The sequence below is a fragment of the Labrus bergylta genome, chromosome 10 (genome assembly GCF_963930695.1).
Source record: "Labrus bergylta chromosome 10, fLabBer1.1, whole genome shotgun sequence".
NCBI lineage: Eukaryota > Metazoa > Chordata > Actinopteri > Labriformes > Labridae > Labrus > Labrus bergylta.
The window spans coordinates 24,608,129-24,633,908 of record NC_089204.1 but is presented as its reverse complement, the minus strand read 5'-3'; the positions used below and the strand labels follow the sequence as shown (position 1 = coordinate 24,633,908).

The 25,780-nt window shown below is 40.9% G+C and overlaps 1 protein-coding gene across 6 annotated transcripts in view; it reads left to right on the top strand.

Annotated features, from left to right (window-relative positions):
* LOC109990751 (Kv channel-interacting protein 2) overlaps positions 1–25,780 on the top strand; it is a 107,936-nt gene that overhangs the window by 78,865 nt on the left and 3,291 nt on the right. The window contains exon 2 of one of the 6 annotated variants that reach the window (XM_065959216.1): positions 24,709–24,811. The exons of 2 other annotated variants lie outside the window; for them this stretch is intronic. In XM_065959216.1, coding sequence (XP_065815288.1) covers positions 24,709–24,811 — 103 coding nt within the window. Of the gene's footprint in view, positions 1–3,193; positions 3,683–19,087; positions 20,037–24,708; positions 24,812–25,780 lie in introns of those variants that run through there. 3 more of the 6 variants (XM_020642953.2, XM_020642956.3, XM_020642954.3) reach the window with 3 other exon arrangements.

Sequence of the window (25,780 nt, the reverse complement as noted above, 5' to 3'; positions counted from 1 at the left end):
TGGTCTGTGCAGGTGAAAGTTTTTCCACTGGTAGAAGCAGTCATGTTTTTGTATGTTGTATTGAGACAAACGAGATGTGAGGCTGAAAGACTCAAGTTTACCGACCTAAAATCGTGCAGATATCTCGATATTCAAAATCTGTAGGCAAAGTTTTTGTGTCTTTTTTTCTGTTTGTAGTTTAAGTAGTGTTGTCTGCTATTCCAGCGGCCATTTGTTGTATGTAGGAATGAGTAACCTGTACCCCACTAGCTGTTGTTTAAGGATGATTTCTCATTGTACTTATCTCAGTAAACAGCCATCTGTGTGTTAGAGCTAACAATCCGATCACAGAAGTGGTTTTCAGTCTCCAACTTGCAAAAGAAAATGCAAGTGTCCAAATCAAAATTCTCTCCTCTTTAAAAAACAACTCTTGTGGAGCTTATTAGAAACATGCCGAGGCTTTTTAGGTCGAGTACAGTCACTTCTATCGGAAATCAGTTCTCTTGCCCGCTTCCATCACTGCAACACCTGTTGGTTTGGCAAACAGAGGGGCATCCAAAACAGCCCTGTGGAGGGGCCTTATAACCACCTACCTTCTCTGTTCCAATCAAATCCAGACCATTTTGAACCCGAATCTAAACTTGGAAGGAAGACATACTGGCTGCTGCATTGTTCACAGTGAAGCCAGCACTTCAACACATCATGTTTCCACAATGTCTGATGATTAAGTAAGGCCACTTTATGATTTACTTCAGTAGATAGATTACATATTGGTCCTTGGGTACTAAATGACAGCAGCAGTAGCTCAGTCTGTAGAGACCTTTCTTTTTAATAACCAAGTTAAGCCCAAGTCTCATGTTTTATTAGCTTTATGCTCCTGCAGTTTCAAACATAACTATACTGACTAAAACTCAAACTGCAGGCAAGCAGTGTGGGTGTGGGTGGAGATTTAGAGGTATAGAGTTTTTATCTAACCCATTTTAAGGCCTCAGGTGGGTTTTTTTGTATTGAAGAAATCTTTGAATATTAGATTTTTATGAACATAGATATGTTTAATCATTGCCAAGAGAGGAACGTTCAGAACGTTTAAACACAGCTCCTTATTTCAGAGGAATATTGTTCAAGAAGTGAAGTCTGCTGTTTGTGAAAAGGTAAGGATGATCGAGTAACCTTGTATTTTGTCGTCAACGTTCCTGTTTTCGCTTGTTAAGCAAATGTTGGGTAGGGCTGGCTATTTCCCACAACCTCAAGATACAAGACGTATCACGACACACGTTGATTTTGGATCATTATCATCTCCTTCAGTTTTGTTGAGATTCAAAAATTAAGTACGGCAAGGGCATAGCTTTGAGACTCCTACAACTTAAAACACCTAGAATTCAGGTCCACAGAGATCCTAGTAATAAATTGAAATATTCTCTTTATAATCCTAGAACTTTTTATACATGCAAATACAATATTCCCTCACTGTTGTCTCTCTTTTTGGTTTTTGATGCAACAATAATATTCTGGTTTCATTTGACTTTGAGTCCACTTTATTAGCAAGAATGTCTTTGCTTTGCATCTGCGTACAAATTCACAGTGAAGCGACGAGTGGGGATTACAAAGTGCGCCTCACACTCATTAAGACGCTGCCTGAAGCCTTTGCTACCAAATAAGTCTTCACAGCCTCAACTTTTCTTTATCAGCCCGTTTAGAAGTTGGAACATTCTGACTTAAATGCGTCATTCAGTGCTGGTTGTGACACACTATGGTGGTGGGTCTTGTTGCTGCAGGATTGTACCTATTAGTTTTTGCATAGCTTGCATATTGCAGTTCCATATCCAACTACCAACCTCCCAGTGTTTGCTAAAATCCAAAATGCTTGCATAGCTTTGCTTACAGTTTTGCTGACAGTGGATGGCGTTTTCCTTGTTTGTTTTGAATTGAAACACGCGCTGCATCGTGTTCTTTGCCTTCTACTGCCACCTGTTGGCTTCATTGTGAATGTGTCCTTTAGAACTGCTGACACAGCATTTGCGGCCAAATTGAACCTCTGCTTCGATGCACGTATTGGCAAGAAGTACGTAAATATATATTGACATATCATTTTTAAAGCACGGCCCTATTGTTGTGTGCCTCTTGTTTTACTAGTTTTTACATTGCATCGTGGGACACTGTGTGTCATCATTAATAAAAAAATACTCCCTGCATATAGAGATGAAACTTCACAGACAAACATGACACTGCGTGAAAGCTTTTATTCAGCGACATAATGAACTCCTCTCAAAAACAAACCTCATTTTCAAAGAGGAATGCTTCATACTGAATAGCAGGTAAATTATGTGGACGCTTGTTTTTCATACAGTTGCCTGCTGACTGGCTACCGGCTTGGAGCCGAAGTTTTTTGTGGCTTCATCTGTAAATAAGTTAGTTCTGTATATGACCTTAAAAATAACTGATGTCTCTTATCCTACTTATAATCTCATCATGTAGCTTTGCTGATAAGAATCCTTGATTTCTTCACCTGCTTTTGCAGTATGTATCAAATCATATCAATATTATCTTGTAACACAGATAACACACACACACACACATTTTGTATCTTTTGTACCATAGCCAAAATCTTGGCTCATCAAGCTCTGATGGAAACAAATTTGAAAAGTTAATGAGACATTGCATTGACCTCGAGGCGTGCGGGCTGCAGACAGATGCAGCAATCTACATACAGTGAAAACACACATTTTATGACATCACATGAACATAAATATATCTTACTATTAGTTCAAATTAAGTTTAAAGACCGTCCTCCTGGGATACCACATCAGGCAAATCACTAAATATAATGTCACTAGAGAGGGAGGGGATACCCCAACTCTCACCCCCTGCCACTCCCATCCAAGAAATCTCTGTAGTGTGTGTGTGTGTGTGTGTGTGTGTGTGTGTGTGTGTGTGTGTGTGTGTGTGTGTGTGTGTGTGTGTGTGTGTGTGTGTGTGTGTGTGTGTGTGTGTGTGTGTGTGTGTGTGTGTGTGTGTGTGTGTGTGTGTGTGTGTGTGTGTGTGTGTGTGTGTGTGTGTGTGTGTGTGTGTCTGGTTCTGGTCTGTGCATTCTCTCTCTCTCAGTCAGGCTCTCATTTTCCATGCCATCTCCCACTCATCCTCTCCCCCTCTCTTTATCTGCTGCCTCTCCCTCCCTCCCTCCCTCTTTCCCCCTCACAACACTCGCTTCCTGACAACCACTGCCAAAGGACTAGCCGGCGCAGCACATCCCAAGTTTCCATCACTCGAGGAGGGCCTTGTTGGAAGAAAGACGGGAGAGGAGAAGGAAGCAATAAGATAACAAGCTTCTTTAGCGCAAGAGTTTTGATTACCTGGCCCCCTGTATGCAGCCTCAGGATCCAGAAGTATGGCCTCCAACAGGGGATGAGAGTTTTTTTTAAATGTTAGAGCACTAGATTGGATCAACGTGGATGTAAGTGAGGAAGTAATAGGACTCAGCCGGGACAACAAACTTCGCAGTTGGGCAGGTGTTGTGACGTTGGCCAGACTCAGCCCGGGCCTGACCAGACCTGGCTCGGTGGCGCAGCGCTGTGCGATGACCGACATTGGTCTCCCAAGATGTTGAGTCTGGATGGCTTGGAGATGATTGCTGTGCTGGTGGTTATGGGTCTCTTCATCAAAGTGCTGGAGCAGTTTGGGATGTTTGAGCCGGTCGGAGGGGAAGGTAATGGATTTTTCTCTGAGATTTGTTGGTTTAATAACGGAAAAGTTATGGCGCGGTAAAATAAGTGAGGATTTTAAAGGTGGTTTGGGGAGAAAAAAGACAATTGTGTGCAAGAGCTGATACTTCCATCTGCAGTGACTGGTCCCTCTGGTCCCCGAGTGGGCATGCAGTCCTGCCTCAGGGTTTGAGTTACCAATGCAACTGTTGGCCATGCAACACTCTGTCTCTCCCTCCCTCTCTCTTTCTCTCTCTCTCTCTCTCTCTCTCTCTCTCTCTCACACACACACACAGAGTAACTTTAGCCGTGTGTGAGGCCTCCCTCTGCCCCTGGGGTGTGTGCTTTTACCCTTTGATCGATAACACTATGGACAGAGTGGGTCTGAGTGCTGTGTGGAGGCACTCGTCTCACTGAGGGAATGTCAGCCTTACTTTCAGCGCTCTCATTAGACTCTCGCCTTCGAATGGAGTCTGCACATAAAATGTAGCTCATTTCCTTTGCTGCAGATCAAAGGTCAGTGTGGTTTGCGGTCGAGTCGGCTCAAAGGGATCTGACAAGTGTTCAGATGAAAAAGTATAACACTAATCTTTTTCTTTGTTGAAGACACAGAGGGGAGATATAAACCTTTGTGGTACTTCATTTCTCAACCACCAACTCAGTTAGAAGGCGGATTGAACAGATCCTGAAAGTCATTTTATATCTATTTACTTTACTTACACCTCACTACTTACCTCCTAAACTGTATTTATCTACCTAATTTTCCTTTCTACTTTATTTTTGGAAATTCTATCCAATCCTTTCTCCCAGACTCTTGCTATTTCATCACATTACTAAGTCTGTCTTTATATAAAAGCCTGTATGTTGTTCCATTGTCTCTCTGTCAGCCTGTTTTTATGTTTTTAACCTTAATGTACAACTAATGAAATTAAGTATTTTCTGAATACTCTTGAACTTTAAACAGTGCTTGCCTCTGGGTGAAAACGTTTCTGAAAAGGTGCTCCCCCTCCTCAGATTCAGCCTCAATAGATGTGGACACTAAAGGCCTTGTTTGGCCTGTCTTATCCAGATGACCCTTCATTTATCGCCCTCAGTTTGTGTGCTTCACCTTGTTCTCACCTGCTTATCTATTCTCTCTTTGTGACACAAAAAAGATGGGATTCTTATCTCTCTATATCTTATCATTTTCTTTTCCTTTCCTTGAGTCATTGCCTCCCATGCCCTCCACCTTCCTTTGGGTATGTTGTATCTCTAACAAGGTCTTAACTTTTCCTCATGCAACATAAAACCCGCTCCTCTCTCTACTCTTTAATTCAAGCGACTATGGTGTGTGAAGGCCAGAAATGCAGTCGGGTCCCATTACACACATGAAAAACAGCCTTTTGAAATCATTTTCTCTGGAGGATCTTCTGGAGGCTGCACAATAAGAGACAGTCTCTCCGTCCCCTGATGCACCTGCTGGACTGCACCCAGTAGTCAAGGTGTGCCAACTGCCCTGTCATCCCAACAAAGTCCCCCTTGAAAACCTGTTGTCTATGCTGTACAGTACATGCATGTACGCACAAGAAGGGATATGTATGCTGCTGATACACTCTGGGCATCAGTCTATAGAATATGTTGACCATTCTGTATTGCAAATGGCCGATATAATCAGTTGATGTGTGTGTGTGTGTGTGTGTGTGTGTGTGTGTGTGTGTGTGTGTGTGCCAACTCCCCTGTGAGTACTTTAGCTAATGAATTTTCTTTTTAATGAGGAACTTAGTCCAGATGGCAGAACTACTGTATTGCTGAGACTTTCTGCAGGATCATGTGCTCACTGGTGGGCTCAGAACCAACGCACACATTGTTGGCATTCCCTTTACTCTTGGTAAAGACGTGCTTGAAAAGGTTGTCAAAACTTTATGTACTCTGACTCTTTTCGATACGGTGTGTTTGTAAAACGCAACAATCTCTGATATTAAAATGATCGATTAGTACCAAGGTGAAAAAAACAACATCAATTGATCTTAACTGATATTTCAACCGAAAAAATACTGAGAAATACTGATGTTTGGGAAACGGTGGCCCAGTGGTTGGTGTGCTTGCCCCATGTGGTTTCCTCCAGGCAGCGGCCCAGGTTCAAATCCGACCTGTGGCTCCTTTCCCGCATGTCATTCCCCTTCTCTCTCTCTCCCCGATTTCTGGCTCTGTCCACTGTCCTGTCTCTGGGATGAGGGCCCAAAAAATCCCCAAAATAAACCTTAAAAAAAAGAAAGAAATACTGATGTTGCTCAAGTCCATTTGGCGTCTTATAAATATGCAAAAGTTAAGTTTATGTCTCATACAAACAAACAAACAGAGATCAGAGGAGGTAACACTGTCAAAACTGCACAAAGGAGGCCAGACATAAACTGTTTTCCTGAAAATATTTACATGCCGCTAAAGTATTCAGGACTTTAGAAAACAGCATTATTCTCCTTGATCTTACTACTAACAAACTAAAGTCTTGTGTTGGCTGCGTTGCTGTGTGTCTCTTATTTATAATGATCAGTCCGCTGATGTGAGTCGACATGCTGGCAGTCAGTTTTAATTTCTTGTTGTGCAGTTTTTTCCAGAGGTCTTCACTTGAGCAAGACATAAATATATAAATATTGTTAAAGTTGGAAAATACTTGTTTTCATCTCTTCTTGCGTCTTGTATTTTAGTATTTCTGTGTGAAATGCTTAAGATGAAACTAAACGTAATGTGTTTCTCTGTTTTGCAAAGCTGACCTTCAAGCTTTGGAATAGAAAACAAATAGATGAAATATTAATTGTGGTTGAAATGCCCTCTCCTCTTCTCTCACACTGAGTCATTTTCCAGTGAGACAGAGCGAGACAGAAGAAATAAAGAAACTGTGAGACTCCCATTACTTAAATGAGCTGTGTTGTTGACCTTCGGCTAATTAAACACACCCATGCGTGCGTATACTCTTGTTGTCTTGAGAGAAAGTAAAGAGGGAGAAGCGATGTCTTGTCGTCTGTGAAGCAGAGGATGCGTACAGTACGTGTGAGGTGCACTCTGGTCAGGACGTTTACGAGGCGCTGATAGATTTAAAGCTAATGGCTAATGGTCGGAGCGTGTTCTTTAGAGGTTTATGAGGTGGGAATTGAAGAGTTGTGCGATGGGATGTTCTGGCATGATCCGGATGGCAGCGTGCCTGAGTCGAGAGTTTTTAACAACACAGCGGATTCCTCCACATTCTGCTTGTTCTAGAAACATTTACTGTGGACGATTTGATCACTTCTGGCTACCAGTGCAAAATAAATCTCTTGGTTGCCAATAATACCTACATCAGCTTATTTTCTCCCACCTGTTCCTGTAACTGAAATCTACTTCTTACTGTTTCTCAGTGGATTTACTGTATGTGTCCAATAAGGAACAAAGAAGTTTTAGATTATAGGAATGCTGCAGTCAAAGTCTTCTATATTGTCAAGTTTTGACCATACAGAAAAATCATGTTTCAAAGTGCTATAGTGTAAAAAAAATACATACAAAATATAGAAAAGTACAAAGGTAAGGTGCAAAAAGATGTACACTCAAAACAACAGCAACAACAAATGTGCATGGACTTGAACTTTCAAGTGATTTTTTTTTTTCTTTCGTCAAAAAAAAGTTCAAAACCAGACTTTTATGTACGAAACATAATAAAAGCAGGACATTCATTTATGAAGCTGTTGGATCAAGCAAAAGTTTGACATTTTTGCTTCAAGGATCACCAAAGAGTTCAGTGATTATCAGAACTTTTGGGGATGACATTTCTTTCAGTTAATAGATGAAGGGTTGCAGCTCTCGTCGGTGTAGTTCTGTACTCCTCGTCACTTCGCTATAGTATGAAAGCTTTGGCTTCTTGCCATACGCTCCCTTTCTCTCTCAGCCTGTGGGTTTTGAATAAATTGAACTGGCACTTGGTTTGATGAGGTCCTGGATGTCAGGGACATGTTCCAGTGCTGCTTCATCACTTCTGAGAGGTCTATGATACTGTGATGTCTCTCCTCCATATTACCTCATTCTTGATTTAGCAGCACTATGTGAGCCATATATCAAACCAGCCTGAACAATCCAATACTATAGTATTCACACTGATGTCCTACTTTGCTCCTTCTGTTGGAATCACATTGTTTCACTGGAAATGAATCTTGTCATGCGGGGGGCAAACAGTTGATACGGTTCAAAGTGCTTCAGGAGAATCCAGGGATATTAACTTCAGGATATTGCAAGATGGCATAGATATAAAGAGACTATAAAAGATATAAATCCTAAAATGATGCTGTTTAAGCTGTGTGAAACTTTAAAACCACATTCATTCTTATCAGCCTACATCTGCTGTGCCCCACACTGGCAGATAAACAATAAAACCACAACCATAAAACTCTGTTTCATCATGAAGTAATTGCAGTCATTACTCCTCCTGTAAAATAAAGAGCCTCGACTAAAGTAGTTAATATTGTGTTTGCAATATGCAGATGATATTATTGAGGGATTTTAAATGTATCTGCTCACAAACATTAAGATATTAAGCCCTGCTGGCAGCATGGCTCCACTATGAAAATGCTGAAGTTGCTCTTCTTCCACAACTTCGGTCAAGATAGAAAAACCTCGTCAACTAAAGGATGGATTGCGATTAAGACGGTATACTCATTCGATGTGTGGCTTTACCTCGAGCCTCATCATTCAGTCAGGTTTAAGTTCATTCAGTTGAGTATTTCAACATCTTCTGAATAGGTGGTTACAAAACTTGATAATGACACTGTTGGTGATCTCCAACTTTTGCCAAGGTGGCTCCCTTTGGTTTATTGTTTGATTTAGATATACTCAGAACTTTTTGGATAGATTACTGAATCTAAATCAGCTGCACATGATAAGGCTCCTGTCCCCCATGACCTGCTCCTGTCATCATCAAGCAGCTCAATACTTGAGTGTATGGATACACCACATCATGACATCACATTAGATTTAGTTTTTCCTCCAAATACCGAGTTATCAGTTTTAACAGCAGCTGATTCTTTATACCGGTCTGCTACCATAGTGGAAAACAACAGTAAAAAAAACAAAAACAAACCTGATTAGCCCCTTTAGCATTTACAAACTGTACACTCTCCTTTAGCATGATACTGTTGTTGTTTGTTATTTTACTGAAACAATTTACCTGAAACAAGTTAGTCAATTAGGATTTAGGGATCAGGGAATTGACTTGCATTAACACAGATACAATACTGCATTAAAGGCATTATTGGAGGAGGTCAATATCAAACTGTTATTGGTACTGGAAACAAAATCGTATTGCCATCAACCCCAGCTGTATTTTGTGTTAAGTGCTTTTGCATCATCATTGTAGGCATGTTACCAGCATGCTCTTCGTCCTGTTAATACATATTTATGAGCATCTCTCTGTCTTTAACGATGGACTGAAACTATCCTGAGAGCCATTTTTGAGTTATTACATCCATCCATTATCTATGCTGCTTGTCCTGTTCGGGGCCGCAGGGGAGGCTACAAAGTACACAGGATCCAAAAGCACGACTCCAGAGGAGGAATCAGGCAGGTTTATTTTCTGTCCGGTTCAGTATACAGAAAGTTCAAATAAACAGGCAAACAAATCTAAAAGGAGCAGGCAGAAGCAGGGTCAAAAAACAAGCAAGAATCCCAGAATGGAAAACGTTAGGATGAGGTAAAACAAAAGGATAACACAAGGAACTGGCAATATGAGGGAATAAACACGGGGATTAAAAACACAGACAGTCAGGGAATAACGAGACTCGGGTGGGTTCAATCAGGGCGGGGGCTGACACACAAGGCGGGATATGGAGTAACAGGATTTAGACGACAGAGACGAGGGTAAGTAACAAAATAAAACAGGAAGTGACAAAATACTGAAAACATGAACAACAAAAACCAACTCAACGTCCAGAGTGTCAGAGCTGATCCCAGCTGGCATTGGTTGAAAGGTGGGGTACACTCACTGGGTGCCATGTAATCACAGAGCTGACATATAGACGGACAAACGTTGATGCTCAAACTCACACCTACGGGAAAATTAGGGTCACCAAATAACCTAGCGAGCGTGTGGAGGACTGTTGGAGGAAGCCGGAGGACACAGAGGGAACCCACGCATGCACAGGGAGATCATGAGAACTCAACACAGAGAGGCGGTGCCCGACGGGGATTCAAATCAGGAACTTTCTTGCTGTGAAGCAACACCATGCAGCCCTGAGTTATTACATGAACTACAAATAGAATACATGTTGTACAGCATTACACCAGAATCTAATAAACCCGTATGAGAGATGCACAAAGTTAGTTCCAAAAAGTCAGAGGAGAATTCCGTTGAATACAAAATAGATGGTGCAGTTTTCTGATGTCTGCTGTGGATGTGAACGGCCTGATAAGTTTGAGAATGTGTGTGTGTGTGTGTGTGTGTGTGTGTGAGTGAGTGTGTGAGTGTGTGGTTGTCTTCGGGGACACTGTAACTTCAGCTCCATTACCGTACAACATCCTTTTGATGTATACAATGAGGCTCAGAAAATCATTTTTCCCTGCTTAAGGGGGTTGTTCGGCTATGATCAGACGTGTGTGTGTGTGTGTGTGTGTGTGTGTGTGTGTGTGTGTGTGTGTGTGTGTGTGTGTGTGTGTGTGTGTGTGTGTGTGTGTGTGTGTGTGTGTGTGTGTGTGTGTGTGTGTGTGTGTGTGTGTGTGTGTGTGTGTGAGGAAATTAGACAGTATGAAAGAGAGAGATAAGTGCAGGTAAATTGCTAAGTGGTCAGCAGAGGACCCATTTATGTCCAAGCTCACGCACACTCACTCACTCACTCACACACACACACACACACACACACACACACACACACACACACACACACACACACACACACACACAGGCAAAAGCCATCTACCTTCATAGTAATTGCCCTTCAATGGACAGACACACAAAGTGGAATGCAGTGTGTGTTTTTTAGCTGACCCGCCCCCTAGTCTACCTCATCTTGTTTGTTCCATACAGTACACACACAATGAGGGCAAAGCATCTAAGGACACCCAGTAAACAGAAGGCAACAGCAGTTTATCAAATAGTAACGTCAGGTTTTTCTGAAAGAACAAAATAATTTCCTACAGGCTTTGCTGTGTGTAGTACCCAGCTCTTAAAATATGTATAGAAATGTCTGGAAACCTGATTTCTCACTGCCACTGTGTCTGGGATCTCTTATGGGTCCAAATGTCCTGAATTTAAGCAGCTATTTTATCCTTTATCTCCTGTTTCTGTCATTTCCAGCCATGTTTGAGGCGGTTTTGCTACTCATTCAGTCAGAATGAGTAGAACTCTAGAGTGCCTTAACCCCAAAACGGACACATAATGTCATGTAAAGCTTTGTAGTTTCTGAAAAAAGATAATTGTTCAAGGTTAAGCTACGACCTAAGGAGACATGAGTCCACTCTTAAAGGAAAAGTTGAATCAAGTGCAGTGGCTTGGACATTTTAGATTCTATCAGAAGTTTGGACAACAAGTATCCTGGTTGTGGAAACTTAAACAGTAATGAAACTGCAGAGTGTGGAGGAGACTGTCCTTGTTGTCCTTGTCTGAGGCTCTTTCTCTTACTGCCTCTGTGATGACCAGCCAGCGGAGAGATGAGAGCCGGCAGGATCAGACGGAGGATATTTAATACACAACTCTCTCTCTCTCTCTCTCTCTATCCTCCACCATTCCTCTCTTCCTGCTCCTCGCTCATTCTCCATTTGTTTCTTTCAGCGCCTCTGCTGTCACTGTCTGGCTCCCCTTCTCTCGATGTGACTGTAACAGCTGTGAGTGTGTGTGTGTGTGTAGGAGAGACTCTAAAGGTATGGCAGGTGCTCAGTGGAAAAAAAAGAACAGAAGTTTTTGACATTTTATTCCTGTTCTCCTGACACGTCTGCAGAAAGATGATAACATTGAGAGCAAACTAACGACTTTACAAAGCGTGCATGCACACATGTCCTTGAAAACATCCATGGCTGACTTATTAGAGTTAGAAGATTTGCATAAACACAGCTTAGTCCTGTGTCTGAGGGCCTTTTTTTCTGTATGCAGCTTAACCCATGAATGTTCTCGTAGTTTTAAGCGTCCCCCCTCTCTCTTCTGTCAATAACACTACAACAATGTGCTTCATTTGACCAAGTACTACTTCATTAGATATGTTGCCATGTTGGATTAAAGCAGCCACATTTCTATGTAAAGCACACAATGGGTTAAAATATGATTTGGAGTTGGCTGTTTAAAAGTGAATGATGTGCAGCTGGACTTTGTCATGGCTATTTCAAATAAACAATAACATATTTATGTATTAATAGCAGGCTCATGAGTAAATGGTAAACTTGAGCTTATATAGCGCTTTTCTAGTCTTCTGACTACTCAAAGCACTTTTACACCACATATCACACCAACACATTCACACACTGATGGCAGAGGTTGCTATGTAGTGAGACCATCAGAAGTAACCAACCCCATTCATAGGCATTTATACACCAGTAACGAAGCAGCGGGAGATATTTGGGGTTAAGTGTCTAGCCCAAGGACACATCGGACATGGGGCTGAAGGAGCTAGGGATCGAGCCCTCGACCTTCCTGTTGAGAGACGAGGACTCTACCAACTGAGCCACAGCCGCCTCCTGACAAGCATGGTACAGAAAATCAATACAGCAATATAGCATAGCCCTGACTCATGTAACACCATTATTATATATTATATATAACCAGGCTGTGAACATGTTTGTTTAGCTTATAAATTGGCGTTTTAATAATTAATTTGAATATTGGTTTGCACCCACAGACCGATGGCACAAGGAAGGCATTGTGCTGATTGTACATGAATGTAGATTAAAGTATTATTGATGTGAACAGACTAAGGACTGAACATTGAAGTTTGTAGTGACTCATTCAAAGAATTTAATGGAAAAAGTCTGATTTCTGGCTTTCTGCACAGAAGCCTCGCAGCAGGATTCACTAGAATAAAACATTAATGTTGGGCGGACAGTGGCTATTATTCACCCTGCTTTACAACAACAAAGAGAGGCTACAGGCTGCTGTCAGTCTGCCATTGATTTACTGCCAATGTGCTCACCATTCATGGCTGAATCCCAATAAACGTTTATTATAACTTTCCTTTATGCTTCTTAAAGCTGCTGGAGTTTCAAATATTTCAATGTGTGCCAACAAATGTTTTAGTACGGCTGGAAATGGTGTTAGATTAATCTGTAATTTAGCCGCTTTGACATGAATTCCCCCTTAAGATTCGTCGTAATGGTCTTTTTAACAGCAAATCTTTCAAAGCAAACCTTCAGAGGGCTGAAGTGCAGACCCTGTTAGCTCGCTGGAATATTTATTTTCCTTCAGTATTGACCCGGGTTCAGGATGTTTACCTGATTTGGCTCCTGGCAGGAAAAAGCAGAGCAGAGTGTTTATGATTTGATGGAAATAATTTCAGAGGATTGTTGTGAGCGATGCAAATCCAATTTAGATTGACTGCTGTACACTCAAAAACACAGGATGCATTTTAAAAAGCATGACTGCAGCTGAGTGTCAGAATGAAGGTTCAAAGTACACCATCTCTGGAGCTGTGTGGTCTGCTTAGGCTTTGGATATATCTGAAACATAATAGCAAACATGAGTGTTACTGTCTCTTCCATTTTTATGTGTGTGTGTGTGTGTGTGTGTGTCTGTGTGTGTGTGTGTCTGTGTGTCTGTGTGCCTGTTTGTGAGAGAGAGAGTGTGTGTGTGAGATTGTTAATGGTTTGTGATCTTTCATTACCCTCCCACTGTTTGCCCGGTCTCTGGAGTAGAATTTAAATGAAGGACAATAACAAAGAGAAAGAATAACTCGAGGTTAACAGCAGTTGAAGTGCCAGGATGCTAACTGCATGTCTTACATTGCACTGCCCCCTTCAGGTGAGGCAGTTAATTGCAGCTAGTGAAGGTTGGAGGTTTGAAGCCTCAGTGTTTGTTAACCCAAGAAATGGAGGAAAGAAAAGCTAATTAAAAAATCAACAGTTATTGTAACAGTAAAAATGATCAATATAAATGTTCCTCTGGTATCCATTCAATGCATGTAATGTGTCTTTCTCCTGTTACAGTCGTTGTCATTCCTTCTTAGCTAAATTGAACGGTTATATAAAGACATATGGAAAAATAAAAAGACAAAATAGTTATTAAAAATACATAAAGAACACAGATTCTGATATGCAGTGATAAATAATAACTATACACTTCGTTTTCACGTCCCTTCAAGTTTCCACGACCCCCCATGTTCCCCCTGGTGACTCCCATGGGGGTTAGGACTCCCACTTAAAAAAATGCTAATCACAATCATTATGCTCGGCTTCTTTCTATGTATCTGGCTGAAAATTGTTGAACATGGTTTTAAGCCATCCATCAAGAAACACCTGTTGGTACACCTCAACTCTGCAAGTAAAAACTGATAATCACTGTAATAAACTATAAATAAAAATCAATTTGGTCTTGTTTGTCAAAACCTCTCTGATCCGATGGATTATGTGCATTTAAAAAAAAAAAACACTGTTTATGAGCAGTTCCTCTCAAAGTTATTTTGAAAGGACCCAGCCGCAGTAGCATGGAACTGTTTTTGTCCCACGTTGCTGAATTAAAAATATCCTCAAAAGCTAATGATCTATGCAAATGGATCTCTGCGTTCACTTATTTAATTGAAAAAACACTAGCTAAATTTTGAGCACCATTTATCAATGACCTCCCCTGTGTCTCCCTTGCTGCGAGCATTATGACACACACACACACACACTCCTATCTGTTAGACATTTTAATCAGTTTTGAGGGGAATAATTGCTCAGGTAGATGTCTAAATATGGAGAGATTTCAATTACTGTGTGTCTGGCTTCAGGCAAACTACGTCTCATAGAGACTAATCAACTAAGGCTAATTAGCCTAATATTTTATTACAAGTTTGTGTGTGAGCATGGGAGTGTGTGAAGGTGTTAGCAACTACAGTACATTAGGAATAAAGCAAGGGAATAACCGAATATTACAGTAAGATGACAACATCTCTTTGGCTAGATTTCAGATGTTGCCTCCTCATGCGTGCTGCCTGTCAACATTTGAGGCTAAATTAAGCTCCCGTGGTTCATCTGTGATTCCTCCATGCCCTGAAGGATCCTCATCATTTAACACGGGGAAGTAGAAACATCTGAGGAACTTTACTGGAAGCGATTTTTTTTTAAACGCCACTACTGGCATACTAATTATACTACACAGTCTCAATTTCATCAACAGCATTGGCGGCCATGCAAAGTCAGGAAAGACGGTCTCACTGATTAGTTGCTGATGATCAAATGTTTAAGGTTGACCCGGATGTTATCCTTGAAACACTATTCTGGCTTCATGGTACTCACTGGTCAGAATTTAGTTCTGAGTCTGGGTAGATCTCGATACCCAGTTGGAGCCCTTGAGAACACTGTTGATGCTTCTCTTTTTCCAGCTTTTTTTTTTTTTTTGAAGCATGGTGGTAGGCTTTAGTGACTCTTAAGCCATCACTGTGAGTAAGATAACTGCCTCGACCAGCAGTTTTCACATAGGATAGATGACTCTTTAACAGAACTTTGCAAAAGCAATGCTAAAAGAAGCAGATATGAATGCGTACCTCACTGTCCACCTGCCCTTAAGGAGATGGGACTTTTACAGCAGGGGAGCTGGTCCACATTTACTTTATTTATCAATTTTTATAAGCAGGGGTGTAAGGGAGTTGCAAGTTTGAATTTTTGAGGTTAGCCGACTTCAAGATCAAATTTTGTAAACCCAGAATTACTAGCCATTGAAACCATTTATATTTCAAACATTTCAGGCTGGCAATAATGCTGTAACACAGCTGCCTACCACTAGCCAAAGCTGTAGCTTCAGTTAATTTCTACTACCATATTGCTCTACTACCCAGATGTAAACAAGCATAGCAGATTGCATCTCGTAGCACGAAGAGGTTTGGCAGTTTTTTTTAAATCTAAAAATGAAGATTACGTTGTTAGCAGTCTGTATTTTGCACACTTGACTGCTTTTTTTTAATCATAATTCTTTGTTTATCTATCATACTATGCACTGGCAGAGCTAGTATTTTGTACTGTTATCTATGAGTAACAGCTACTTATGCACATGGACCATCCATACCACTTTTTTTTATCCTGACTATGCATTGTGGGCTCATGTTTTTTGTATGGGTGGGATATGTATATATATATATATATGTGTTGTGTTGTGTGTTTTTATGTATGCTGGCTGCTGGAACACCTAAATTTCCCTGCTGGGATGAATAAAGTATATCTTACCTTATCTTATCTTATCATAAAACCATTCGATCAGAGCAAAATGAAACCAGCACATGCAGTTGGGCGTTAAGGAGGGCTGGAGGCTTGGGGTGCTAGCACTGCTAACTGTAGCCACTCGACCATTTTAACATTGTGTATTCACAATCACTGTGATCTCGTGTTTAGCTATGTTAAATTATTAGTGCTCAATTTTGACTGTTGTTGGAGTGTGTTCTTATACCTTTAGTAAAATGAGTCACCAGGAACATCAATAGTTTGAAGATCTGAAGATCCCATCAGACTCATCTGCACTTTGGTTCTATCGCTAATTTTCGAGTGTTAGCATGCTAATACGTCATACCAAGATTTCTTTTTGGGCCTTATTTCATTTTTAAGCAATTCCTTACTTCATCTAGACAAATAGTCATTTAAATTATGTTGAAACAAAAGTTGTGTTAAGTTTGGACTATTAAAAAAACTTTCCTTTTAACCAGGTTTAACTCCCCAGGGTTTTACATCAACCCTCCACAGACATCCTTTTATTCTCCACAACAAACCAATCAGTGCATACATGGAAACAATCGCGTCAATAATTAGAAATCTTACAAGCTGCCAGAGGTCAGTACCTTAAAGTAGTGTTTGATCAATACTTTTAGGAAAGAAGCAAAGTCAAATGGGAGACTTTTTTTTGCAGTGTATTTGATCTTACACTTCTGTCTCAGTGTACGAAAGATGTCCTAATTTTCTCTAAGAGGTGACGACAAATAGGCCCAACCAGACTTTATCTCTCCCGCTTTCATCCTTGATTTGTGTCTCCGACAGCAGACTGTGTTTGAGAATTTACTGTCCTGAATATGTCACTGTATTCAGGAATTTATGTTGCCTGTTTAATCTATCATGCCCATAAATTAATGCAAAATATTGTTCAGCATAACTTAATGTAGATTTGAAATCTCAATAGCTGACCGGCTGTGAAGTAATCCTTTTAATTTATTCCTTTAACGACCGTTTCTGATGATCATTTCCCCCTTAGTGATCTCATCTTACCATAAATGTTTTTTTTATGATAATGTCTGGTCTTTTAGTGCCATTAGAAGCCCTCTAGATCTCCCTGCACTTGACCGCCACAGTTGACTCTCTGTGAACATTAAATGACGGTGATCCATTGTTGCCCTCTTTGAATGTTCTGGCCGTACTTTCTGACTTTGAACATGAACTCAGGCTGCAACTGCAAAGTTAATGCTTGTTGTCATTTACCAAAAAGAGCACGAGTCTGCCTCTTATTAAGTGCTGGTTGTTCAGTCTCAAGAGGCTGCTCTAAGATGTGCTCTCCCCGAGGATCCGAAGCAAAACTGTGGCTCCAGGTCTCATTTTGGCTCTGAGAATCATTAATCACACGGCTGACAGATCAAGCCCTCTGTAAACTCCTGCAGCTTTATCCTCCTCTTCATCTTCTGTTTCTCTGTGTCCGACAGAAAACTGACCTGCTCACACTGACCTGCTCACAGACACACACACTCACATACTCATAAACAATCCAATTTGGGAGACAAAATGATGCTTTTAGAGTGCTTGGGACTAAATATTCTTACCTCTCAGTGTCTGTATCTCTTTTTTTAATATTGAAAATAGAGAAGAGGATGAAAGTGATGGAAGACTTTGAAGCCAAGGGTTGTCACTTACCACTTGCGATGAAGTCTAGCTCTCTTATTAAGGGGTGCACTGAGCCAATGTATTGTCTCTCAAAACAAATTCCAGATGAAGAAGAACAAAAGCATCAGTCATTCCCATAAATGTCCCCTTAACAATATGTTTCAGTTTGAGTGACAAACCGCAAGGGTATGTATAGTTTTTCAATTACTGGTGTTTGTTTGGAGTTAAGTGGAAGCTGTTGCTGCAATTATTGTCTTCCATTTCCTATACCAAAAAGGCTGAGTGACCCTTGGAGACAGTCTCCTTATCAAATCCAAACTAAACTATGTAGTTACTATGTTTAAACTTCATCCATGCTCTTATCCGAGGATATACTTTCCTAAACTTAACTTAAGCCATATTGAATCATGCCATTAATCCCATCTTCTGACACCTACCAATAGTGGTTTAGGCTTTAAAAATAACTTAATATAACATGTCCATCCTAATGCTTATGGTGTAGTTCATTAGTTCATTATTAATTTCTGTGTGCTTCATAGCCGGCTAATACTTCCTCACAGTAGATTTTAAGGATTTCAGTAAAAGCTCCATGGTAGATGTACTACTTTCTCAACCTTTAGAGTCGTCTTGAATTTCCCCAAAGTAAAAAGAGTCTTTGGATCCGTAGCCCTATTCAGACTGTGACATTTCGCGTTCAATCTGAATGTCACTGAGGCGTAATGGGGGGGATGAAGTCTTTGGAGGTAGTAACAGAGGCATTACAGATGCGATACAGGATCAGCTGAGCCAGCGGGGGAACACAGCGCTGTGTGTGTGTGCATGTCTGACTGTGTGTGTGTATGTGGAGCTCTCGCTTTGCCACGCTTCCAAAACGCCGATATTACACCATTGTGGAATCGAAATGAGTTTCCAAAGATATGATGACGGCTGAGCTTAGTTACAGCACAGCAGACTGAAAAGGGTTAAAGTTTTCTTTCTGATCCTGCATAGCACGTCAGTGCCTCCCTACTCACATTTGGAATCCCAGCTCTAAAGTATATTTCAGAGTGAGATTTTTCCCTTCCAGTTCTTGCAGAGATTGCATCTGTCAGTGTTCCAGATGTGACATCTATACCCCAACCCATCTGAAAGATTCCCCACTGTGCTGGATGCATATGCAAAACATGCTATAGCCAGATATCACCTCCAGGCTGCTGCTGCTCTCTCTCTCTCTCTCTCTCTCTCTCTCTCTCTCTCTCTCTCTCTCTCTCTCTCTCTCTCTGTGTGTGTGTGTGTGTGTGTGTGTGTGTGTGTGTGTGTGTGTGTGTGTGTGTGTGTGTGTGTGTGTGTGTGTGTGTGTGTGTGTGTGTGTGTGTGTGTGTGTGTGTGTGTGTGTGTGTGTGTGTGTGTGTGTGTGTGTGCTTTACACTCAGGGGAAATTGCCACATCTGCCAGTTTGTCCACAGTAGCCGCAGGGTCAGATGCTCCTCCCTTCTGTTGCTTTCTCCTCTTCTTCTCCTAAATTTGTCCTTAATTTTGGTGATTTGTTTTTGAATATATACCCCTGGTTGTGATTATTTCCCTCTTTAACAATTCCCTTTTGCCCCTCCTCCTTTAATATCTCACCTACCAATTCATTCTTTTCATTCGTCTCTCGTGTGTCCCCTCTTTTCTGTTCCCCCTCTCACCCTTCAAGTAGTATTCCTCCCTCCTCCTTCCTTCTTCCGTCTCCCCCTCCTCTTTTCTTCCTTCACTCAGCCCCATCACTGACCCAATTAAAGATAGGGAGGGACACCGCAGGAGAGAGACGGAGGTAAGGAGAGAAAGAGAGGGAGGACAGGCAGCGAGAGTAGACAGAGAGAGAGTTTGAGAGTCTGTGGCTGGTAGAAAAAAGAAGCAGAAAGAGTCTGAAAACAATTGCAGCCAACCTGCCAGGACACACATGGTTTATTGTCCGAACTTCACCAGGAACTTTAACAGCCTTTGACAGACTCGGAGGTGGCGGGGGTGGAGCAGCAAGCCGGCAGTCTCGCTGCCACGCAGTTAACGCTCTGGATGAAGAAACGAGGAGAATAACAATCTACCTTCTGTGAAGAAAGCAGGCGAGGAGCCGTGCAGAGTGAGGATGCCTGAATACCACCGGCACATAGAGGGAGGCTGAGAGGAGAGGCTGAAGAGACGAAGACGGTGCATTCCTGGTTGGAGCTGAGGGGGGGGGAAGTGGTTGCCCTGGGGCGAGAGAAAGATTTTTTGTTGTGAGAGAGAGGAGGGGGGAAAGGATGCATCTGTTCTTCCGAGACAAGTGGGAGTTGGAGGGGCTGCAGACTGTTGGCATTCTGCTGGTGGTCTGCAGCTCCCTCAAACTGATGCACTTTCTGGGGCTTATCGACCTTTCAACGCCAGGTGAGATGGATGGTAAGAGAGCTAGAAAGAGGCACGGACTGTGAAGTCAAAATGATGAATATGGTGAGAGATAATGGGAGGAATACTCTCTATAGAAAAGAAGGGAGGGGGTGTGTCTACATGTTGGTTTGTTTGTGTTTCTAAAGTGTTTATCAGGATAAAACATAAAGTAGTCTGTCCTAATTGTCTCACTAAATAGCCGTTACAAATGTCACACCTATTTATGGTACTGAGAAGTGTGTGTGTGGCTGTGTATGGCTTTGTGTCACATTGCTGTGTGTGTTAGAGTGTGTGCATGTGGTTGTGTGTGTGTGTGTGTGTGTTTGGTTTTGTCTGAGACTTTAATACTGAAGCACATATCGTGTGTCAATACGTTTCTAACTTACATACACGTGCAGCAAGCTAAAACTGAGGATTATACTGCATATATTTCAGTGAAAGACAAACAACTAAAAATAGAAAAACATGTCTAAGTGTAGGCCCGTCCAAACTGGAAAAAATTGAATCTTTGAAATTGCTCTCCCTTGATGATGATGATGATGATAATATATTCAAATATTCACTTTATGCAATATCTAAATAATTCTGTGTGATCGTTTAATTTTCGGGAAAATCAACGTTAAGGAAGCTGTGTTTGTATTTTTGGCTAAAGGAATATTCCACCGATTTTTGGCATTACCAACATGTTGCTTGTCATGAAGAGTTTTGCAGTTCAGTATCTCCTGTGCTCTTAAGATTCCTAAGTCCTAAAAGACTACTCCTGGTTTTGTCACAATTTGTTTTTATCAAATTTGAAGCTTGGCTGGTTGCACTCTTTCATTTGGCCATTTTGAATTAGTAATCGTAGTAAAGGAAATGTAGAGGTAGCAAATGTGGACATGCTGCAGAGCTTCTTGACTAGAATCAAATTGGCATTTTTCAATGACTGGCATCTTAACCACAGGGCCAACCCATGGCCCAACATTTAAAAGGAAAGCAGAAGAAGCATTAACCAGACAGGTAGAAGTTCTGTGTTATGGGCGATGTAGTGTTTTAAGATCTTAAGGCATATGTAGTGGAAAAAATCAGAGACTGCACTTGCTGCATAGCCTTTGATTAATCTTTTCTTTTTTGGCTTTTGTGAGTCCCCCAAACTTTATTTATGTGCAATTTTTAGTAGCTGGAGTGCAGAAGAGTGAAGCTAGGCAGGAGAAGTGGGAGAAGATAAATGACATTAGGTGGGTCCCAGACCTCATTGAAAAACCAGTCATACAAAGAACTGAACCAGCATGCATTAAAGATTCAAGTTAATGACAATTTTTTGGGAAAACTGCACCGATTCTCTGAAGCAGTTCTGCACCTCTCATCGGGTTCAATGCTGCATTTGCACCATCAGTTTGGTTCACTATCAGCAGTCTAGTGTATCACTGTGACTCCTTACCGTAACATGTTTGCTGTCTTCATTTTCATTTAGGGATTTCATGGTTTCATTGTTCCTTGAGAAAATCCTCAGATCTCTTGGGTTTGTGAAAAGCAAAGCTCCTTCAAACGGTATATTGGCAAAAAATGCTTTGCCATCAGGCTAAAAATAGACCTGTTTTTCTTATATCCTGAAGAGCTGTGATGGTGTGTGTCAGTGTACCCTGGGGGGGACACTGTTGAACTCTAATTGCACAATAACTACATGACACTCTTAAGTAAGAATGTAATGAAGCTGCACGGCTGCAGAAAAACCCAGACAGTGTCTTCCTGCCTGAAGAGATGCAGACAGTTTCCATCTTTCTGTCTATTCAGCGAGAATGAAAGAATTTCAGGTCTTATTGTTGGTGCCACTCAAAAAAACAATTTGAACTTCAAAGGCAGAGGATCTAAATGATCTCATGTTACTTTGAAAAGCCAAGTGAGGGCAAAAACCTTCTTTTTTTTTTAACAAAGGTCTGTCTTCAACCAAATCCTTCTGTTACATGAAATGTGAGAGATACAACAGAGATATCAATTCCATATTAAGAGTTGTTTCTTAATTCTAAGTGGATGCTTTTTAAGTATACTTGGAAAAAAGCTGTGAAAGATGGATGGATTGAGATTGTATTGATACCATATGTTGCAATACGATGCGATACAATAGCAAAGGGAACAACAACGTACCATACCATACAGAAAACAAGATATATGATACCAAACAATAGCATATAAGGTTAGATACGGTATGAAGAAAGATAGGCGAGTACAATACAAAATAATGGGCGGATAGATACAATATATTAGATATTACATGTTTAAATAGAGATTAATCAATATATGACACAAGGATAAATACGATCTCTGTGACTCAAAGATAGTTACAATACATGAATCCATGAACTGAATGAAATGATAGATAAGGTTGAAGATAGATTTGGTAAATATGTTTTAGAAGCATGTTTCCTATGAAAATAGGGGACCATAAAGAGTTGGGCTTGTGTGTGTGTGTGTGTGTGTGTGTGTGTGTGTGTGTGTGTGTGTGTGTGTGTCAAAATCAGGTTAATTCCTCTGAGATATAACATCTCTATTCCAAAACAGACTTGTCCAAGACAGCCGGAGCACACTTTCTCAAAGGCATCACAACAAGCAGGAAATATCAGTAAAGTGCAAAATCACAGAGGAGAAAAAGCAGAGGAGATGGAGAGAGGCCTGTGAGATAGAGAGAGAGGAACGTCTCAGTCCTTAAAAGACACATATCTAAGAACCTGACAGTTTCAAGTAGATTTGACTTTCATGGTCCTTACAAGTATTTCAAGCTCCGTTTTCCATTCAGAGCACAAGTCCTTTTTTGTTTTTGTTTTTAATCTATCTTCGTCTAAGCATTCAGAGCAGACGTTTGAAATTAAATTTAGTTCACCCACACCCATAAACAATCTGCATCTGTAACACAATAATAATCAGATCTATGGGTCACTCCCTAGTTCTAACCCAGGCTTCTGTGATCAGTATCTTAGTACATGTATTTAATAATTATGGGACATTAAAACAAGAGTATCATTTAATGTTTACTACATGAAGCTTCTCCTACAGCTTGGAAATTTCAATTTGACTTAACTACAGTAACAGTATTTATATTAATTATGTACTAAGAAATCATACAAAGACATTTTACAACATGATACATTCTGTATACAGTATTTCAGAATAAGAAAGTTACAACCAGACGTGGAAACAGTCTCACCTCAAGGTCCATTGATAGATGTGCTGGAGCTTTTGATCATGTTTCCCACAGAGCAGCTTGAGCAGAATGAGTTACCATGCTGTCGTCAAATTTTTGGCAAGTATAGTTAGATTTTTATCTTCCTTTACATCTGAAACAGTAATTTTCAAAACAAACTAATCAGTTTCAAGCAAACCCTTTTGGAGAGTTGTTCTTATCTAATAGCTTCCTCCTCATCCGGTAACAACCAATAAGCAACCTCCATTATTTAAAAATGAACCTGATATGGAAGTGCAAACTCTTGCAGTTCTTCAAGTGTCCACTTGAGGCTGGCTGCAGAAACACCTGAAGTCACATACACACCCAGTCGAAAAAGTCATTTTTTACAGCAGAAATTAAAATGTTTGCAGCCTGGTTAAAAAAAACAAATTGCTCTGATTAGCTAATTTCTCATGCGACACACACTGTATGGGGGGTGAATTTTTGTAACTCATCCGTTTTTATTTTATAAAGGGTAAGAGTTATTCACAATAAGGCCTGCAAACCATATCACTGCACAATGAGACACCACCTTTCTTAATAAGTCCTCTGATTTGGTTGATATTAAAATGTGGTCACCTGTTTGGTCCATTTGGAAAAAGATAATGCACTTACTTAAAACACAGACCCTGCCCCAAGGCAGAGGGCTGGGCTTGTACTAGGCAGCTGTTTGCTTTTAATCTGGTATCCATTGGACAATGTTCTCTGCCTGCTCTGGCTCCAAATGACACCAGAGACTCGGGTCAGGAGTACCAGAGAAAACAGAGGTGACACATCACAGAGGATAGATAGCTGTGAGGGGAGGTACTGTGGATCTACTGGTTTTCACCCCATCATGGCCTTCATCCCTCAGACTGCTGGGGTCCTGCTGAAAGGGGTACAGGGACTGTTACCATGGAAACTAGGAGGAAAAAGTAAGTAAAAGGGTCCATGTGTGCAAATGTGCCTGTCATTTCCACTGTGTGAAACACAGAAAAACGGGCATCATGAAATGTGTTTGCTTTGAGATGAAATGGCTCTACAGTATGCTGGTATTTGTGATGGGCTCTTTTTGAGGCGGTTTTTCATTACATTTGTCTGGAGAATGACTTTCTACTGTCACAAATTAAATCCTTGTTTAAGCCGATGGTGAATTAAAACTGTTGATGTTTAACTTGTCTCTTGAATTGATACTCTCAGCTGGTTTTTCACAGGGTTTGCTGAAAGCCGCATTGTGATATAAGCCAGTCTGATGAGGGATACTGTGTATTTCTAGGGTTCATGCTGTTTTGTCGCTGTTTGGCAGTATCCACTGAATGGAGTGGTAGTTATGGTCTCCCAGCGCTCAGCCAGGTCAGCAGGCATTTAACGGCATGATGTTGTTGCGTCTGTCCGTTGCATGGAGTTCAGGCATGTGTGTGTGTGTGTGTGTGTGTGTGTGAAACATTTGCAGACTTGTGTGTGTGCGCGTGCCTAACCTTTGTGATATATGGTTGGTGATTTCAGGTAATCCTTCCAACAGCCAAAGCAAAAAAACCATAAAGCAGCGATTCCTCAAGCTGCTGCCATGCTGCCAGCCCTCGGTTGCTCCCTCAATCAGTGAAAGCAAGTTCTCCTTTACTCTCTATGTACTCACTACTTTTACATGTGTCCTGCCTCTTCGGTGAAATTAAGAAGATTCACCATTTAACCCACAAGTCACATCAAGAAACACAAAAGCACTCAAACTTTGTAAAACAGTATTTTGCTGCTAATGGGTCACACCTGTTTTCTCATGTTTTGATTTGAAGCGTGTGCTGTTCATGATGGCAATATGGCACGTTTGTGTGTGCGTCTGTGTATGAGTGTGTGTAGCCTACTTTAACAGATAGGCTGACTTAAATTAAAGCAAGGTCAAAATAGTAGGTTTAAAGGTTTAAAAACGTTTTATGACACCCGCTGTGAGTTGACAGTTTTGTTTTGTATCGGTGGAAAACGCTATGTCCTTGCTACTGTAGTTGTTGTTGTTAGCCACCAATTTTAGCTAGCCTATCTGCTATCACCAAAGTTACAAGCCTGTTTAAGGTTAAAGTGAGGTCAAAATAGTAGGTCCTAAAAGACTAAAACATTTACACATGACACATGCTATGAGTTGATAGTTCTTTTTTTAAAATAAGCTATGTCTTAACTACACAGTTAGCTGTTTCTGTTCGCCATCCCTGTATCGCTGTCAGTAGCTTCTCCACCACAGTAGATTCATAAATGTTGATATCTCACTTGCTCAACATAGGCTACTGTCTCCCCAGGTTTTTATACATGGATTTGTATGTTTTACTGTTCAATAGTTAGATTGGTAGCTTTTTTTAGATCCATATCTCACTTATGGGCCAACATTTCCCCCACATCGTCTCCAGAAAATTCTAATGGTGCAGAAACGTTTTGTGAGATCGGTAAATTTCTCCAAGTCCTGTGATGCAACCTCTCCACTTTTATGTGTGTAACATGTTGATTATTTCTTATATTTATATTCTTCAAATATGTAGGCCTACCCTTATTTCTAAAGTGAAATACATATAGGCTCCAAACTTACCAAAAAAAC